The 20,795-nt window shown below is 27.4% G+C and overlaps 1 protein-coding gene across 1 annotated transcript in view; it reads right to left on the reverse strand.

Moving 5' to 3' along the window:
* Positions 1–749: 749 nt before the first annotated feature.
* The window catches only part of LOC111638780 (mitogen-activated protein kinase kinase kinase 4-like), a 31,599-nt gene continuing 11,553 nt past the window's right edge, over positions 750–20,795 (reverse strand). The window contains exons 2-6 of the mRNA XM_023384536.1: positions 19,508–20,018; positions 14,392–14,568; positions 6,640–7,842; positions 3,428–3,676; positions 750–1,009 (exon numbers count right to left, since the gene is read on the reverse strand). Of these exons, the coding sequence (XP_023240304.1) occupies positions 815–1,009; positions 3,428–3,676; positions 6,640–7,842; positions 14,392–14,568; positions 19,508–20,018 (2,335 nt within the window). The 3' untranslated portion in view covers positions 750–814. The remainder of the gene's footprint in view (positions 1,010–3,427; positions 3,677–6,639; positions 7,843–14,391; positions 14,569–19,507; positions 20,019–20,795) is intronic.

A 20,795-nucleotide genomic window follows, 5' to 3' on the forward strand; every position in this document is an offset into this window, starting at 1 on the left:
ATTTAGATATAGTATAATGAAAATATTGTAATAATTTATAATTTTAATGGTTACATCTGGATATTAATAGTTATACAAATTGTAATTTTAAAATAGTAATTTAATCATCTGTTAAATTTTTAATAGTAATCTGGTTTGTCATTCTTATAGATTTATCCAATATTGTTAATGAAGCTCTTATAGTAATTAAATGCAATTAAATGAATGGCATGAAATCATAAATTCATTTCCTGCAATTCATTTAATTGCAGTTCACTTCTCAAGGAAGTGTTTTTATTATTGTTATTTAATTTAGGAAATTCATTTTAGTTTAATTGGAAGATGTTAAACATTTAAAGGCATTTAAAATCTTTAGTAAGCTTATATATCTAATAAACCATGGAGATGCATGATTTCTAAATATGACATTAAATAAACTTCTGATATATAAATAATATATATATATAAAACTTCTGACATATAAATAAATTTCTGATAGCTTTCTGGATATTTAACTCTTGTTTATAGTTCTTCAAAATTCCAAAAAAAAAAAAAAATACAACCTATTATAGTAATTTATAAAGAGTAATATTTCTATATTTACATAAATTACATTTCTGGAAAACATTGAATATTCAACTTATGAATAATGAATTCACAATTTTCTATAGATTATTAAATCTATAGAAAACAAATCTATAGATTTAACAACCTATAGAAAATCAAATTTGATTCTTTGATGCAAAAATTTCTCTCACTAATACAATTCAATTAAAATGATATAATAAAATATCTGTCAAATCCTAATATTCATTTAAATTCATTAAAAATAAATCTATATAAACTTATAAATAAAATCACATAAATGAGAAATTACCTGCAGCATTGTTTTCAAATCTTTGTCAAATTCATTTAATTGTGCTTCAATTACATCACTTCCATCTTCACCAAATATAGTCTGAGCCAAATTTATATAACGTTGTCTCATTTGAATTCCAGCTCTTAAAACTTCTTTGCATTCTTTTATTAACTAATAAAAAAATTTTTCTGTATTATAATAAAAGTAAATTACTTTTCAGTAAGTAAATTATGGCTTAAAATATTAAGCTATCTCAAAAATGTTCTATGTTTTAAAAGCAAGTTCTTGATGACTTGTGTAAAATCACAAGAATCTCATATTAAATATATTATAGCTCATTTGAAAGATACAAGCAGACTATCAACAAAAAGTTGTTGTTATTTTTCATTTGATTTAGTGTTTCATTTAGTGATTAAAATGTAAAATAAAAAGTGTTTACAATTCTTGTGTTTTGTCAACATTGTGTTTACAATTCTTGCTCATGTTGGCTATTTCTTTATGTATTCATTTTAATACAGGAAAATATTGTAATATCTTAGATGCTGGTTGAGATAAACAATGAGGCCAAACATTACAATTCTTGTTTGGACAAGAAAAGACTGTTGTAGCTGTTGCTAGAAAAACATATGAAGTTGCAAATAGAATAATGGAATAAACAATGTTGGCTCAATGGTAACTTACACCTGAGACAAAACTGATTTTTACCTCCCCTACTTATAGAATGGTTGCCAATAGAGAGTACTTCTAGCAATGTCTCTCATATGAACTATTTATAAACATATTTAAAGTACATTTATGGGACTTCATTGTATTTGGCTTATTATTTTTATCTCCTTTTGAACATTTGGACTGCTCATTTTGCCACCCCTCTCATTTTGTCACTTGAACCAGGCACCTCATTACTTAACCCCCTTGAAACAGAAAATGCAGCCCAATATTGATTTAAGAACTTCAGCAATGGAAAATCAATGTTTAAGATGAGCCTTCATCAGACCTTCCATTCACAAGACCTTCAATCATTCTCCTTAAAGAAAAACAAATCCAAACTGGAAAAATGTAGATACAAATCACCTCAGTAATTCAATCATTCACAAAAATCTAAGGATTAAAGATGAAAATAATCCAAAAATGATTATATAGGAGCTTGAAGAAAATCTTTAAGTTCCAAAATCAACAGTTTTAAGAACCTAAAAAAATTGGGTTATATGAACTCCCTGGATGTTTGTGTGAATCATTAGTTCAGTAAAAAAATTTATTGACAAAACAACACCTACTGAACATTCTTATACTAGTAAAATATTCAGTAGATATTGTTTTAGTATGTTCTATAAGTAGATCCATTTTTGAATCACTGGCAACAAGGAATGAAAAATTATTATTATACAACAATGCTATACAAAAAGGAAATAGGATCAAAATTAGTAACTCCCATTAATCAACTCTGAAAGTTAATGTTCACCAAAAAAAGGATCATGTCTGTTTGCTGGAATTGCATACTCCTTATGAACTAATAGGAGATAATTAGACAATACATAGTGTAAATATTGAAAAGTATAAATAAGTAAAGATAAAATTACCCAACAGTTATATGCATTAAGTAATAGATTAATCATATTCCATCAAGACAATGTTTCTCATATAGCATTAGTTATTCGGAGTTTAATGAATTCCAGTAGGAAACACTTAGACATCCACCATATTCACCAGATCGTGCTCTGATTTTCACTTATTCTATGCTTTACAAAAAAACTCAAAAAAAAAAAAAAAACTAAGAAACTTTCCAGAACTGGAAAAAAAAAACAAATGGAACAGGAAGGGTTTATTTTGGTAGACAAATCAACATTTCTATTTCAGAGAGATCAAAAATTTGATCATTGACAAAAATAATTGATGATAATGATAAATATATCATTCACTAAAATAAAGTAGTTTATGAAATACAGTACACTTGTTTTATTGGAACTCTCAATTTACTGACTCAACATAATATAGCAACCAGAAAGGATGGTCCAGACTGTTCTCCCATAAATCTAATGTTATTTTACTATCAATAAAACTTGTGGATAATCGGGAAAGTTTTCTATTGTGTCAGAACTTACAAAATATTCACAAAAGATATCAAATGAAAAATATAAATAAATAATTAAATAATAAATAAATGATTTCTAAATTTTTTATTTCTTTCAACTTCAGTCATATTTTATTCAGTTTACAACATATTTTCTATACAATTAACATACTGACTTTTTTACAACTTTGTAATAACATCCAAGCTACACTAAAATATGATAATGTATTTTGATTATGTTGCATTGAGAATTTTTACAAATTAAGTCAACATGAAAACATATTTTTTAAGAAGTTCAAAATATTGTTACTAAATGATCCAAATGATAACAATACTCAAAGATAAAATAATGATAAATAATTACTAAATGGATAAGAAGAAAATTGCCACTTATGGATAAAAATTATAAAAATTTATTATGCTAAATATCTTATAATTTACATTTATTTATATTTAAATCTTTTAAAATTGAATTACCTTATTTTATTAATTCTATTAAAATTAAAGAAAAAACCTCTCACTTGATAAATACTTAGTGATGATGGATCCTCTGGTTGTTGTTGAATTCGTAGCTGTAGACATTCATGAACTATATCCAAAGGAATACGTAAAAGAAACAAGAATGGACGATGAAATGTAGGAAGCCTCATTTTTTGATAAGTATCTGACCAAACTCCATATGTAGATAATTCTTCACAATATTCTTTATTTGGACAAAGTAAAATGGCATCTGAAAATTTTGTAGCTGGATTTGGGGAATCTGTTACAACCTATGAAAATTTGTATAAAATATATTATGAAAATAATTATAAAAATTACTTAAAATAATTTAGCCTAACATAAAATAATTTAATTAAAATACTAAATATTTTTAAACATATTTTAATAAAAATAATAAAGATCAATATATAAAGTAAACTGCTTATATAAAGTTCATAAAGAAATATATTAAAGATGCTGATTTTTGGTTAATAAATGTAATATCTGATATGAAAATAGGTTGTATTTCTACCAATCACCACATTAATTAAGAATGTTGATATATTATGGGGTAAGGCAGAGTTGCTAGAAAGAATACATGCTGGAGAAAATATCTCAACATCTGAAAAATAAAAGAACCTTATCATAAAGTAATTAATTTATGCAATGTTATATCACTACCTACAGCATGGGATGGTTTACATTGATAAACAAGTGACATCTGATTCATATAGGCCTATTTGAAGCATAGTCTCAGTTTTATCAGAAGTTATTTTTGCATTCTCTGCTCACTATCATGTGTCCACTGTTTCTACAATGATAACAAACTTTCTACTTGTTCTAATTCTTGATACCTGATGATTGATTGTTAGCTGGTAATATTAGCATTTTTAGTTTATTTCTTCATAAATTTCATGTAAGCAATTTATTTATTTATATTTATATAATTTATTATTTTATATTTCTGGTGGAGTGTGTGAATTATAAAAGTAAAAATCTTTATTGTGTTTAAATAAATAATTGCAGAAAAAACAAATGGAATTAAATAATAATAATTTTTGTTTACAATTTACAATATTAGTTATAATACAAATATTACTTTCTTAGATTTTTGTGATCCTAAAAAAATTCTATTTTTTTATTATTATAAATTAAACATACAAATTTTAAACAACCACTTACCACACCAGGATATAGTTAATTACATACTCTGAACTGATTATGGTGTACAGATAAAGAAAACAAACAAAAACAAATGTTTTCTAACTCAGGAGTTTGAAAATATTTGTTTTTCTATATTTGTTACATTTTCNCTGCTTTTTATTTTATAAAATCCGTCTTCTTGCGCCACCAGAGGGCCTTTTAAACAATAGGTAGTCTGTTAGCGTTGGTCAGTAGTAGTCCAAATTCAATACGAACGTTTGTTTCTTGAAAATTTGATCACGATTTAAATACAGTATTTACTTTTAATATTACCAATATGTCATCGAAAAGAAAACGTGTTGTATTATCATTAAAAGACAAATTAAAGTATCTATTTAGATTATCCGGATTTTTCCTTATCCGGACTACCTTCATCCCCAATTAGTCCAGATAATCGAGGTTCTACTGTAATTAAAAAATAGAAGAAACTAAGTTGTCATGTTATTTCATTTCTGACCATTTAAATTGTCAGAAACGAAATAATTTATCTACAATGTTATGCGACTATCTCGTGTTAATTTTAATAATTATAATATATTTTAAATTTAAAAGCAGCAGCAGTGTTGTCAGCTAGAGAGAAAAATTAATTCCTCTGCATTTTCCCTTGCAAAAGGGATTTTAGGAATTTTCTTAGAAAACAGCCAAAAATGTAGGGATGCTTGCAACACTGATTTTTTAATCAGTATTGCAAGCATCCCTACATGCAGATGGAAATGCAAACTCTGAAGAACTAGATTTTGGCTAATAATGACAATATGATATGAGTACATAACTTTATTCAATATTGTCTTCTGAATTTGTAATGAGAGGGATATTCATATGTGAAAGGAATTTTGTTTCCTATAACCTAACAACACTAAATGGCAGTTGAAGTTTTGAGTCCCACTCAGGGCCAAGTATTTTCTTCCAGAAAATTCTAGTCCGATAGTCTGATAATTCAGCAGATTGTTTGGTTTTAAAATTATATTTGATTGGTCCCACATCGTCCTAATTAAGCACATAAAAATGACCAAAAAAGTGAGAAAAGTGAGCAAATAACTTGAAAAGTGAGAGAAGCGCAGATACTTCAGAAAAGTGAGTGACTCTGAGGTCTGTAAATGTAACTGTAAAACCACCTACACCACAATGAATTTGTGTAAGTGCAGTGGAATCTGTTGATGCTTGTGAATGTAGCAAGGTCAAAATGTAGTAGCTATGGAGTTAACTGTTCCATTGAGGTAAAAATGTGCATCAGTCCACAAGATCTCCCATGACCAATCATCAACAACTTCCAATCAAGAAAAGAAGTTTAATATAAAAGTCAGGTAAATTTTCTTCCTTATCAAGCAACTGTTAGACATAGCTAATTTTGTATAGAAAAAAATACATCAGTATCTTTCCACATAATGGAATAAGCATAGTTAATTGCCACAACACTGCATGTGTACTGCTGAAACTTGCATCTGGTACTGTACATGGGCCATTGATATTCTCCAACAATCAAAGCAATATTCTCCACTACTTGTGCAGCAATAGATTTCTATCCTTGCCCTGGCTGTAGATATATTTTGCTAATTGAGCAATTTAACAACTAGTAATGCCACCAAAGTCCTTTGATACTAAACAATCTTGGCACTAAACAGCTTCTCAAGTAAAACATGTTCCAGCAAAGCCTTGACCATCACGGCTGATCTGTCGTAACACAAATGGCATTCCACATACCACAGACAATGCATGTTTTTTGCTACTTACAGCACCACAAGTTTCATAGTGGTGAGTTTTGGAACTATATTCCCCCTCACAGAAATGTCTTCTGAAAATCCTGAAATATCAGCATACAAAATTAGGTTGTGTTTGGACTGCTATATATCCATCAAGGCAGCATTAAACAAAGTATGTTAATTATGATCATCCTGTATATCATAAATAAAGTTAACTATTATTACAAACCATATTAGCATAAATATTACATATATACTAAAATATTTTGATATTATTAACTAAGTAATTCTTTAATCTTAAAAATATACAATTTACAAGTTTAATAATTATAATGAAGAAAATATTTTACCTTTGCAACAGCTGCAGCATATGATGTTGGTTTTGGTCTTTTCAAAGCAGCATGAACATGAAACAGAATAGGACGGAGAACACTTGTAAGCTGAGAATATATGTATTTAAGTCCTTTATGACGAAGTGTTTTATCAACATAACGATGATAAATACGAGAACTTTTGAAATATTTGATATCTAAATTTGCTGTATTTTGATTAAAACTTGCATTATTTACTGATAAATCAAATGGATTAATATTTTGAACATCAGGTGAAGCAGATGTTGAACAGCAACCTCTATCAGATCCAGTTGTATTTGGACTACTTGTAAAATCTGATATATTTTGAAAATTTACTTTTAATGAATGTTTAGATTCCATTTTGTCATTATTTTGATTTTTATCTTCTTCATTTATAACTAATCTTTGTATTTCATTAAAATCATAACAAGGCCAACCAGCTTTTAGTTTATCACGAATACCAAATAGTTTAGCCAAGGAATCGATCTTTCTTCGTAAGCATTGTGTAAGATTTAACCAAAGATTCAGTGTTTTAACTCTGATTATAAATTCTTCACTATTATATACAGGATATTCATTTCCTAATGCTTTAGAGCATGAATAATAATGTTCGACTTCATCAAGTTTTTCTAATACTTTTGTAACCTGATGTAAAGCTTCACTTTCATTATTGATGCAATTCTGACAAAGTCTACTCAAAGCTTCATTGCAAGAACAAGCATCACCTAAAAAGCAATTAGTTCTAAAATTATCCTTGCAACAACTATTTACTTCATAATTATGTTCTAGTGGAAATGAATCTTTGTGACTTTTTTCAAGTGATTTAACAAGACTTCTTATTGTCCTTGTTTCTTTATCATTAACTTTATTACCAAGTGAAATATCATCATATATTTGTGCGACATTAGAATATTTAATTGCAGATATATCTTCATTTGAGTTTTGATTGAATGGTGAGGAAACTTGATCTATAATGACATTTCCACATGACACATATCCTGAATCAGTGCTATTGGTTACATTTTCAGATATATCAAGTATAGTAAAATTTAAAATTTCTTTTAAAACTTCTGGGATAGATTGTCTTTGTAAACAAATAGTCCTTTTCTCATCACAAATAGTAGAACCATTATGCCAAGCTTTTAATTCTAGCCATAAGCAATCTTTAATAGCTTGAAAAGATAACTGATCTTCATTTACCTAAAATTTATAAAAACATATTAGTTAAATAATATATGAATGAGATACATGGCAAATAATTAGTAAAATATAGGATAGGCCATAATTATGCCCCCTATCTTATTTTAAAACAACTGTGTTGAAATTCATACACATTAAATTAAATGATATTACAAAGCATTACTCAATAAATAACATAAAATATTATGCCTTGTGAATTTGAAAAGGACAAGACAATCTTCAACTTGTCTGAAGGTGAATTAATGGAATTCAACATATCAAGACTCACTAAAAGACAATAGACATCATCATCAAGACTCACTAAAAGCTAACACATTGTATCTTTTGTTAGGGATGACTATTCTGGGACTATACTTTTTCTTGGAAACACCATCACAACCTTCTCATTCTCTCCTGATTGAAATTGTTCTTCTGAACATGAGGCAATAGAATTTTCTCAATAATGAAGCCTTCCATCAGTTAGATGGAGCTGCACCTTGGACACAAGAGGTTCATGCAACTCTGAATAACCTCTTCCCTGAATACAGAATTAAGTGATATCCCATAGCCTCCAAGATCAGCCAACATTACCCTTGGATTTCTTTCTCTAGGATTTTGTGAAGAATTGCATTTATGCAACAAAGTCACTCTCTATTCAGGAGCTGATAAACAGAATTGTGGTAACTGCATTTAGGAACACCAGAAATGTCAGTGATCTTTGAGGAAACAAACTGCAGTTTGTTTCCTCAAAGACTACTGACATTTCTGGCATGAGCATTGACATTGCAAGTGGATATACTGAAATAAAGTGAGTCAAAATCAGTCATTGATATATGTTTTGTAATGTTGTGTAATTTAATGTGTATGAATTTCAACACAATTGCTTTAATGTAAAACAAAGAACATGACTATGCCCCCTGTATATTTCTAACATAGTAAAGAAAAATATCAAAACTTATTATAATTTAATTTAAATCTGAAAAATTAATTGAATTTTAGTCTGCACACTAAAGAATAATTCTGATATGAATATTAAAAAAGTTAAATGCTTAATAATTTTAATTTAATTAGAAATTATTTTTAAAAATCTAGCTAAGATTACATGTGAATGAATAACTTCAAAATAAATCATTAAATCCTACATTTGGATAGTAATTATTGAAATTCATTGTTAATGACAAAATTTGTTTATTAAAGATATTTTTCAAATAAAGAATGGATTCTTTTACTTAATAAATTCTATTTATTTTATAGTTATACAAGAAATTTATAATGTAAGCAATTACAAAAATTTTGTTAAAAAAAAATATATATATATATAAAACAAACAACAAACAGATATAAATAAGTCACATTTAGTTGAATTAAATCTGTTCAGTACCAATAAAATAACCAAGACTTTCAAAAATCAAAAGACACCAGACATTACAGAGAGAGTGAACAGTAAAATTTCATGAGATTATATTTTAATATGCACAATATGATCTAGTGAAATCTTACTTGATTAATTACTAATATTAATATAATATCATGAGTTTCATTGGTCAATCTTCTTTGTCACTGTACATTCTGAAGTCTCTTCCAGTAAATTTAAGTGTAAAACTTAAAAAATAATTATTTCAAAAAAATAATAGATATCATCATATTGTTTCATAAATGAATGAAAATATCCATAAGAAAACTTAAAACTTAACAATCAAAGCCAATCTCTCTTTTTGATTTAAAAAAATTACTTTTACCACTTAAAGAAATAAACTCAAATTACCACAGCAATTTTTGCTAGAGTTTGTTATTTAAATAAACTTGTATGAGGATGAGAATAAGATTGAAAGTATATGCATAAATTTAATTGTAATTTTAGATAAATGCTTTATTAAAGCACTAGTAGCTCAGGACGCCCCCTAGTGGGCGTTCTTTACAAATTTCCATGAGACGCGGTTCCTTTGACTTTTTTGTTCCTATCAATATGCTCTACAGCTCTGTTAAAGCTTATTCTATGCTTTACAAAAAAACTCAAAAAAAAAAAAAAAAAAACTAAGAAACTTTCCAGAACTGGAAAAAAAAAAACAAATGGAACAGGAAGGGTTTATTTTGGTAGACAAATCAACATTTCTATTTCAGAGAGATCAAAAATTTGATCATTGACAAAAATAATTGATGATAATGATAAATATATCATTCACTAAAATAAAGTAGTTTATGAAATACAGTACACTTGTTTTATTGGAACTCTCAATTTACTGACTCAACATAATATAGCAACCAGAAAGGATGGTCCAGACTGTTCTCCCATAAATCTAATGTTATTTTACTATCAATAAAACTTGTGGATAATCGGGAAAGTTTTCTATTGTGTCAGAACTTACAAAATATTCACAAAAGATATCAAATGAAAAATATAAATAAATAATTAAATAATAAATAAATGATTTCTAAATTTTTAATTTCTTTCAACTTCAGTCATATTTTATNTTATTATTATTTTTAGATTTTTACATTTCATTGAATTGCAGTTTTTAAAATTATTTTACAAACAACAAACCAATAACAAACCAATTTTTTTGGTCCCTTGATAGTTTGTTATATTGAACTTTTACTATATTATTATGATACTATATATATTATTATTATAATAAACAAACTGCAGATAAACAGCATCTGTTGGTGAGAACCTCACAGATTGTCAGATAGGTTTTATAAAAAGCAAAGCAAAATTCACAAAATATAGCCCAAATTATTTTTAAAGTAGATAAAAAGTAATAATTTTTCCAAATCTAGCAGCATAGAGACCTACAAATATCTCAATTTGCTACTCATAGCCCAATCTTGCAATCCCAAACTCAACTGTATTTTATGAGATAAGAGAAAAAGGGTAGTTGATGGGTAAGATGACATCTGAAAATGCGGTCAATGACTACTAATTAATACTGGTCTACTATTAATATTTGAAAAGTGATCCATTTTAGATAAGTTGTGATGACCCTGTATATGATTGAAGTTGCTAACCTTAACATCCAAAAGACTTCATATGACTTGTTTAAATTAAAAAATCTCATAAATGCAAGAATAATTGCTTTTGTGTGATAATAAAGTGTTTATATTTTTGCAACAGATTGTATAAACTATCCAGAATGTATGTTCTCATAAATATCAATTTATAGAAAAATTATTGGACTGCAATTTAAAAAAATTGAGATCAGACAGGGAAAGCTTGGAGGCAGGAGGTCCAGATTAAATATATACAAACTTCTGGTACAAACCAGAAGTCATGATAATTCAATTCAAAAATTTTTCCCTGAACAGAGTTAGATGTATGACCGACACAACTCTATTGCTAACAGGAGAAGTATGATACACAGGGGCAAGACACTACTAAAGGAATTGAGGACATTCTGATAAAAAGTTTCAGCTTGGCATTGTGATGATATTACAATAAATAATCTCTCATTAGAATTAGTTTGGTTTATTTGGTTATGGCAACACATGTGAGCAATCTGCTGAGGGGATGCATCCCAGAAAGATTTTTATGGGAAGATGGACCCCTAGTTAGGTGTTACTAACATAAAGAAAACCCAGGAAACTCCATGTGGCCAGCCCATTTGCCATGCCTGAACCCACAACTAACTAACTACCAGTATTCGCTAGTTTTATCCACTCAGCTACTGGAGGGCACTTTTTAGAATTAAGAAAGTACTGTTCAGAAATGAAAAAAACCTGAGTTGTTATATGTGGAAAATTAAACACTTATATATTTACTATAGGCTTTTCACAAGGTAACACTTTTGATTCCATGCAGACAAGTGTTATATGCTACCTGTCTCAGTAATGATATAGCGCATCTATTTCATGCTATATCATTGTTGCAATAATAATATAAAATCCATCATTTGTATGTGAATTCCTTATAACTCATGCAATTTTTGTCCCATCTAGATGAAATTTTGGTAATATTTGTTTCGTGTTCCAACAGAAAGTATAGGCAATTTATTTTGTGAAAATATTAACTATAGAATTAACATTTTATCAATTTCCAATCAGTGATCACACTTATGTTGCAATGAGATTGGTGACCACATGATGTTCATGCTTGATGAGGAAATTTCCCTTAAGTTGCATTTTTAAATATTTTAGCAAATGTCGTATTTTAAACATACTTCATTAAATTTAAAATTTAAACTTTAAAAAAAAAATAGCTTTATTGTGTCACTTCTGTAACAGATTTTTTAAAAATCTTTCCATAGTGACCACATGATGTTCTATTATCCAATCAGAAATAATGATCTAACTAGCCCATTATTTAAAAAGTGTTATCATTCATCTGACTAACGTACATACAATTTATCTTTGTTTTATCAATGAGAAATTATGAAATGGCTTTATCAAGGGCTACAGAAACATCATCACAATACCAATCATCAAACAATATTAAGGTGTGTATTACTAAAGGAAGACAGTAAAGAAATCTTTTAAAAGACAATAGTGTTTACTCAGAATTACTATATAAAGTAATTTTATAAAGAAAGATTTTAATATTATTTTATATAAAGGATTAAATCTGTTTAATCAAATCCATCTAATGAACAAAGCGATAATTACAAATACATCGCACTAACCTTGTGTAGCTTTGCAGTTACTACTTAGAACGTATCACAAATGTTTTCAACCCATTTCCAAAGTCTTTTTCAGGTGTTCTATAAAAAATAACTGGAATTACACCAGAAAAACTTATAGAACACCTGAAGAAGATCCTAGAAATGGATCAAAAACATCTGTGATACATTCTAAGTAATAACTACAAAGCTATACAAGGTTAGTGCGATGTATTTAAATCTGTTTGTGGGTATGTAAGTGAATTCTCCATAACTCTTAATTTTTTTGTCCACTTTAGGTGAAATTTTGTTTTGTTGCCTCTTACAACAGATAGTATAAACTACTTAATTTGTAGAAATATTAACATCTCTTCTTGAATTTCTTGAAATCTCTACTCTTCAATCTCTACTTTCTCATAAAAAGTATACCATCATGCTTGATGGGAAAATTTCTAGTTAAGTGGATATAATATAAATTTTTTAAAATTATATCCTTTTTTGTAAGAATTATATTTAGTATATTATTTTGTTAAATTTTTTTTCTAGGAATGGCGCTACATGTAAATAAGCAAATCAAATGGAGATAGAAATTAATTGATTTACAGAAATCCAATAGATATTTTGAGATGGGAGTATGACATTGTCTAAGTTAAAAGTATATGAACATAACTGCCTAGTTTTGTAGCAATTGGTCTAACAGCCTAGGAGTGTATAGCAAACAAACAAACAAACATCCTCATTTATATATAAATGAGGATGTTTATATGTTATAGATATATATATATATAAATAAAAGAAAGAAAAGAAAGATCATTTCATTACAAAATTATAAATTTATATTTAGCCATGAAAAGTGATAAATTTTCACAGGATTTAGTTTGTTCTTATAATTAATCATCTCTGATATTCTAATCAACCACACAACTTTTCCAAAATCCACTCCAGCTAAACATAAATATCACAAATATGATAAAAAAATCTGAAACCATCCTGCTGTGTAAACATTACAACTTACAAACTGATTATTATAAACTTTGATAAGAAAATATTTCCTAATAATTTATTCAGTATTATAAAAAGATCTTGTTTTAATTTTTTGATGAAATTTAAGTGTTATGTTATAAATGTTGTACAGTACATCTTGTATATCATGAATTTTGATATCTGATTTTTAAAAATTTTAGAGAAAATAATTTGTTATTGATTTCTAAAATGGATTTTTCAAATTAGTATAAATTTCAATTATTTTATTACAGATGTAAATATCCATTATCATAATTCATTAATATATTCAATATGAAACAAAATACTTATTGTAATCAGTATAAGACTCATCTACTTTATACTAATGTTAAAGACCAACTGATAAAGATAAGGAAATAAGACTATAAGTGGAAATCCTTCTTTTATTGACTCTGACATTAAAAAAGGTGTGTTAATACAATTAAAAAATGTATAACTTGAAGATTTATTAATTAACCATAATTCATCCAATGCATAATTGAAGTAACAAATGCCAGCAACTTATATGGTTCTACTACAAGCAAGCAACAATTAAAATGATTAGTGTTTAACATTTAAAGAAGACCAGTTAAGGCTGATGATTACATTTTATCAGCCAAATTTTGAGACTAGATAGCTGAAAACATAACTTAAAAATGACTAATACCTGGAGATAACAACTACTATAATCAAAATTACAATAAGTGAGGTTTTTATAAGTGAATATTAACTTATATATTTTAGAATGTGCTAATTCTGATAACATCAACATTTGCAATTATAATAAGCAGATGCTATTGTATTACATTGATATTTTTTAATAATTTCATTATAACAAAATTATAATTATCTGAAGATATATGTTAAATTAAAAATTATTTTTATGATTATAGTATAGATTATAAAAGGTAGATTTTCATGAAGATATTTAACTGAAAAAAAAAAACTAAACATCAGTCTAGGAAATAATTAAACTTACTATTTTATTTTCATTCTCAGCTCCAGATTGTTTCTCTCTATTTCCCATTCGTATTAAAAGTGAAAATGTTTTATAAAATTGAATTCTCTCTACAGGACAATCCGATTCAACTGAAGACCGATGATCCAAAAAAGACTGTTTTGAATTTACAGAAAAGTTTTTCATTTCATTTTCTTCCTATATTTAATAAATTATTTATGTAAGTAATCAATATATATATAAACAAACATATTAAAGTCATACAACAAAATGTATAACTTTATTGAAATTTAAAATAAATTTACAAGAATCAATCTTAATTTAAAGCATAAGATAATTAATTTATAAATTAAGATTTCTTGACTTTTCTGTGTCAGTAATTTAAATAAATGAGTGAAACAATGGTATAAACCACTTTTTATGAGAATGATATTTATTTTTTTCTCATTCCATATGCAATTACACAAATACATGAATATTATGCACATACACACACGAATTCTGCTTGTTAAGACTACCAAATATTTAATTTTCTTTAATTTTAAAACATTTTAAGCATTTTGAGCCATTTTCAGTACAAAGTACTTTACATTAGATATTCTAAGAACAGCATATAGTGAATCATCTATATGCTGTTCTATCTAGACTAAATAGAATGATTAAAAAAGCAAATTCAGATTGAACTTAAAACTTAGAACAAACTCTAATTTTGAATCTAAACTTAAAATTTTAACTAAGTTTAAATTTTACAAAAAAATATTTATTAGTCAATTTAATAGCATAGAAAAATCAGACAAATATAGCTTTTTTGTTACCATCTTCTATAATTAAAGTTTTATAACAATTAAATGCATTAATTAAAAGAAGTGTAATCATTAAGTAAATAAACTAAACTATTTTATGCAAATTGACATTAATATAAAAAAGGGTTAATTAATTTAAAAAATAAAAATGTTGTAGTCTCATTTATATTAAAATTTAATAATTACTGATTATGATAAATAATGAACAATTAAAAAAAAATCATCGTTTTACTTCCTTTCTATAAATTGAAAAATATCAATAATAAATTCTTTTTAATTTTAAAATTTTCGCTGGATGACAATATTGTCTTTTTATATATTAATAAATTCTTTCTTATATCAAGATCTTACAAAGCTTCTCATATTTAAAAAAAATTGCTATCACTCATCAGATTCTATATCCATAAATCCTAGTTATTGTTGAATGAATAGCAAACAATATAACAAGTGTTTTTAGTTAACTATTTATTTAAAATTGAAAGCATTATTGAAAAACAAATGCTGACACTGCATATTAGATGATAAATTAGTAATTGTACAAACACTATGTTTATGTTATTGCAAGCATAAAAATAAAAATGATTTTTCATCTGTTAACATCAATATAGGAAATAATCATTTTAATTTTAATTCCTCTCTTCTAGATCATTTTCAGCTTAAATTGTAAATTATATTACTTATTATTTTTATAAAATCCTTATAGCTTTATAATATATCCATCAATCTGATGAGATTGTTTATCAATTTTTTTTTTATCAGATCTCATAAAACAAGATTTGAATCTACAAAGATATTTATCATTTTTTAATGATGATTGTTGTTTAGAGAAGGTAAACTATAACAATCATAATCTGTAGCATAGCATTTAAAAAAGTTAAAATTAATCAATAAAAACATACTAAAATTGAAAACAGTTAAATCCTTTTAATTCAAATATTAGGAGTAATCCAAATTTTAAATTATCAAATATTTTAATTATCCATTTTTGTAAATTAAACTAGATTTCTACAAGTTTGTAGCTTTCAACAGTATTTTATATTTTTTGTAGATCATTTTCTTTTTACTTTTATTTCCATTCCTTTAATTGTTAACTTTTTAAGCTAAAGATAAACTTATGCAAGTTTCACATTTATACATCAAAAAAGTAACTAAATAACTGTTATTTAAACTCAGCTATCTTTAAAACTATGAAACATGATACTTTAACCCCCATTTCCAGTAATCTTTGAAAGTTTGACTGTAGTCAATTGATTTTTATAAATCAGATGAATCATGCTACATTCTCTGAGTTTTGTTTTTGAAATATGATATATACTAGCTTTAAATTATATGAATTTATATTAAAAATACTTAAAGCATATATGTTAATTCTGATTTAAATACAAATTATATGAGAATAATTGTGGGTTCAAACTACCCAATAATTCAAATTAAGCTTGAATTAGATTCAGTTGTGCTATACAGTAGACCTCCCCTATAACATGGGTTCATATAACGCGGATTCATATATTGCGGCAAAAAAATTGCGACCGTATTCATATAAAGACACTAAAAGAGACTCATAAAATGCGGTAAAATGTCATTGCCGACTTGTATCACAACAAGATCAATCGAATCTGGACCAATAGTGGACGAGCAGCTGAACTACTTACACGCTGCGGAGAGTTTAGGCGGGTAAGTTGAGTTTACTATCGTCTGTACAGTATATAAATTAGGTACTGTAAATCTAATACAGTACTGTTGTGAGATCTGAAATTTTGGTGACGAAATTATCGCTCGTTTATTAACAAAAATGGTAATTAATTAAATTTTTGTTTATGTAACACCTTAGAAGAAAAAACCAATTTTGCCCGGGATTGTGTAAACTTTCCGGTCATAACTAGCAACAACCATTGTTCTTTGCAGAACTTGCATCTCATCTTGCAAAATGGTTGACAATTAGCATCCCAATGTCGTCATTTGTTTTAGATCCCTGGAACACCTATAACCCTTAACCTATGAACATCCTATCACGAGGTGGAAATTTCCCACTAAAATGGATAAAAGACCATTCTTACCCCCTCTCAGGGGCGTCTACGAACGAACGCAGGATTAACGACATCACGCCGATCTTCCGAACCAGCCGAATTCCGATGAACCTCGAATTAAATGAGTGCTTAAGTCGCGATTATATGTAATTTGTGCCGTATTTGTAGATTATTCCTTGAATCAATATTTTAAAGGCATCCACGTTCAGAATCGTCAAAGGGGACAGCTATAAGAGGTATGAAAGCACTGTGAACTCTCTCTAGAGCGGTATAGAAACGAGCTTTGTGTAGTTTTGTCCATTTTGCTTCTTTAATAAATTGTTATTTTTATTTGTTAAAAAAATGGTAGACTCCTTTACTTGATCTCGCCCTTCACCTTATCGTCGACCCCAATCAACTCTCTTTTCACTTGCCTGACGTATCATCCTGACAAGTGAACGGGAGCCTTACGCCCCCGTATTAACACTGTAATTTTATACATTTCTTGTGAAAAAACATTTCTTTGTTGTTTTTTTTTGTTTTCTTTGTTCATTTGAGATATAACTCAAATGTGAGTTGGAAGTCCAAAACATTTCTTATTCAACAGCCATAAAAATTATTTCTATTAATGATGTCTCCAAAGTTCAATGAATTTTTTGCAGAAAAATAACTTATCAGAAAATGCGCTTGCCATTTGGTGTGCTGCTCTGTGACGAAAACAAGCTTAAGCAATAGCGTTGTCGAACGGTGCACACTCAATAAGTAATCCTACAATTTTTTGTTTTTAGCATAGTTTACAGTCGACTCCCCTATAACGTACGTTCCTATAACGACAATTCCTATAACATAGCGAAAAAATTGTAGAAACTTTCGTATAACGTACCTCCTATAACGTCGTTTCGCGACAAGATTGATAGAGTCTGGACCAATAGTGGATGAGCAGCCGAACTACTTTCCTCCGACCCTGCGCCACGCTACGGAGCGGCTAAATTGAGTTTGCTATCGTCTGTTTAGTATTATATATAAATTATATATAAATTAGGTACTGTACATATAATTATATATTAATTATATATAAATTAGGTACTGTATATATAATTATATATTAACTTAATTTATTGTAACTTTATTATAATTATATATATGCTTTCTGCCGCCTGGCAACACGCTACGGAGATTTTAGGCTAGTAAGTTGAGTTTATTATCGTCTGTACAGTATGTAAATTAGGTACCGTAAGTCTAATACAGCACTAATTTTATACATTTCTTGTGAAAGAAACACTTCTTATTCAACGGCCATAAAAATTATTTATATTAATGATGTCTCCAAAGGTCAAGTTATTTTTATGCGAAAAATTCGTTATTAGAAATCGCGGCCGCCGTTTAATGTGCTGTTCCGCGATGAAAACCAGCTTTAAGCAACGGCGTAGTCGAACGGTACACACTCGGTAAGTAATCCTATAATTTTTTGTTTATAGCATAGTTTATACGGATTACTCCCAAAAAATTATACGTGTTTTGGAAATGTTGAGTCGAATTAGTCTAGAATCGGTTAATTTTATAGAAGAAAACCTTTCGAACAGCCTTAGTCCGTAAAGTTCCCACCTATCGGGCTGCGATTGGCTCATGTATTTAATCATTCCTACAACGTAATTTTCGGTTAGCGTGGAACGTATCTAAGCGTTATAGGGGGGTCTACTGTATATGGATTATTCCCAAAAAATTATATGTGTTTTGAAAATGTTGAGTCAAATTAGTCTAGAATTGATTAATTTTATGGAAGAAAACCTTTCAAACAGCCATAGTTTGTAAACTGCACATGTGCCTGGCTGTGATTGGCTCATGTATTTAAGGATTCCTACAACGTGAAATTCTTATAAAGTGGAACATATCTACTGTGTTATAGGAGGGTCAACTATATTTTAATTTCAATTTTAATATTTTAAAAACTACTTATTTATTTGAAATTCAATGGACTTTATGTGGCAAATTATTCTAAAAACTGATTAATATTGAAATTATTTCCAATCAAACATATCTGTAGTCTGATGAATTTCTGCAGAGAAATTAAGATGCCTTATCATAAATATGTAATTTCCAATAAAATAGTATTAATATACAGATTTGTAATTTCATTACCACTTTAAATATTATACTTTAGCAATTAAAATAAATGTTATATGTATTATAACATTACAAAATCATATTTCAAAAAATGTGTCAAAGCATTTCTATACTTATACCTATATTTCTATGTAGAATTTAAACAGCATTATAACTAAAATTAAGAAAATACTTTTTTAGAAATTGTATAAAATGCAAATTTACCTGAATAAAAAGTTTTTCTATTTCCACTGGTGATGGAGTCAAAGCATCATAATTGACATGGCCTGTTTTTCTATCTCGTTCAATAGTGCGTTTTTTATTCCAATGTTTCTTACGTCTTAATTCTAATTTATCAACTGCATCTGAGCACTTAACTGATGAATGAAAAAATACTTGAGAAGAATTAGGTTCAAGGTGTGTTGGTGATGAGCATGATGAGTCAGATGAAGATGCAGAAGACAACAAAATAGTCAAACTGTTAGCAGATTGTGAGGATTCTTTATTAAAATAAACTCTTTGATTTAAAGTTTGTTGTGCTGCTACTTTCAAAGTCCGTCCAAAGTTTTCTTTTTCCTTTCTTTTTTTTGTTTCACGTGTAAGTGATTCATCAAATCCATGATCCATGTATTTACTAATATATTGTTGAATAGTTGGTCCATGAGATTCAGCTTCCAATGAATGTAAAGGTGAATCATCTGAATCATTTTTTTTATCTTCATTTTCTTTTAGCTGTCTGTAAGTGATTATAAAGATAAAATTAGTAAATATATTAGTTATTATTGAAAAAATATTAGAAATATTAATATATAAAATATCAATATAATAACTAAAAGATAAATCATTCCTGAAAGTATTATGCTAAAATACTTTCAGGAATGATTTATATTATTTCTGAAACAGATATATTGCAATTATCCATATTCTGACATACTTAACAGTTTAATGTCATAAAAATATATACCCAAATTTTTAATATTCATTTTATTTACTGTAATTTTTCATTTAAAATTGCATCTACCACATTTTTGACTTTACCTAATTTTTTGAAAATTTTGTTGCATAAAAATTTAAAAAGTAAACATAAACTCCAAATCTTCAAAGGACTTTATTTCACTGCTTTATTAAAGAACATTAAAAAATAAAGCATTCATAAATTTCTGAATACTTTCAAACCTTTCAGTTTATCACCAGGGAAATCTTACAAGAGGAAGAGGAAGTTATGGTACGGTCCTAGGAGATTTCAATAATATTTTTTGTGTTTGAATAAGCATGAAACTTTATTGAGCAAAGGAAAAAAGTGTTTTTCAAACAATTTCATAAAAACTGAAGTTTAAAAAAATTCTGAGTGACTTTTGATTAAGTTTTGATGAATCTTTCAACAAAGACTGCATGGTTTGGCAGTGGCATGCCTATTTATATTTGAGAGATTAATGGTTTGCATTTAATCAGTAAACATTTTATCAAATCAATACAATTTTTACATAAAATAATTATAAATTAAATGGGTTTA

The sequence above is a fragment of the Centruroides sculpturatus genome, unplaced genomic scaffold (assembly GCF_000671375.1).
Source record: "Centruroides sculpturatus isolate CEXI.00-Female unplaced genomic scaffold, Cexi_2.0 scaffold592, whole genome shotgun sequence".
NCBI classification, from domain to species: Eukaryota; Metazoa; Arthropoda; class Arachnida; order Scorpiones; family Buthidae; genus Centruroides; species Centruroides sculpturatus.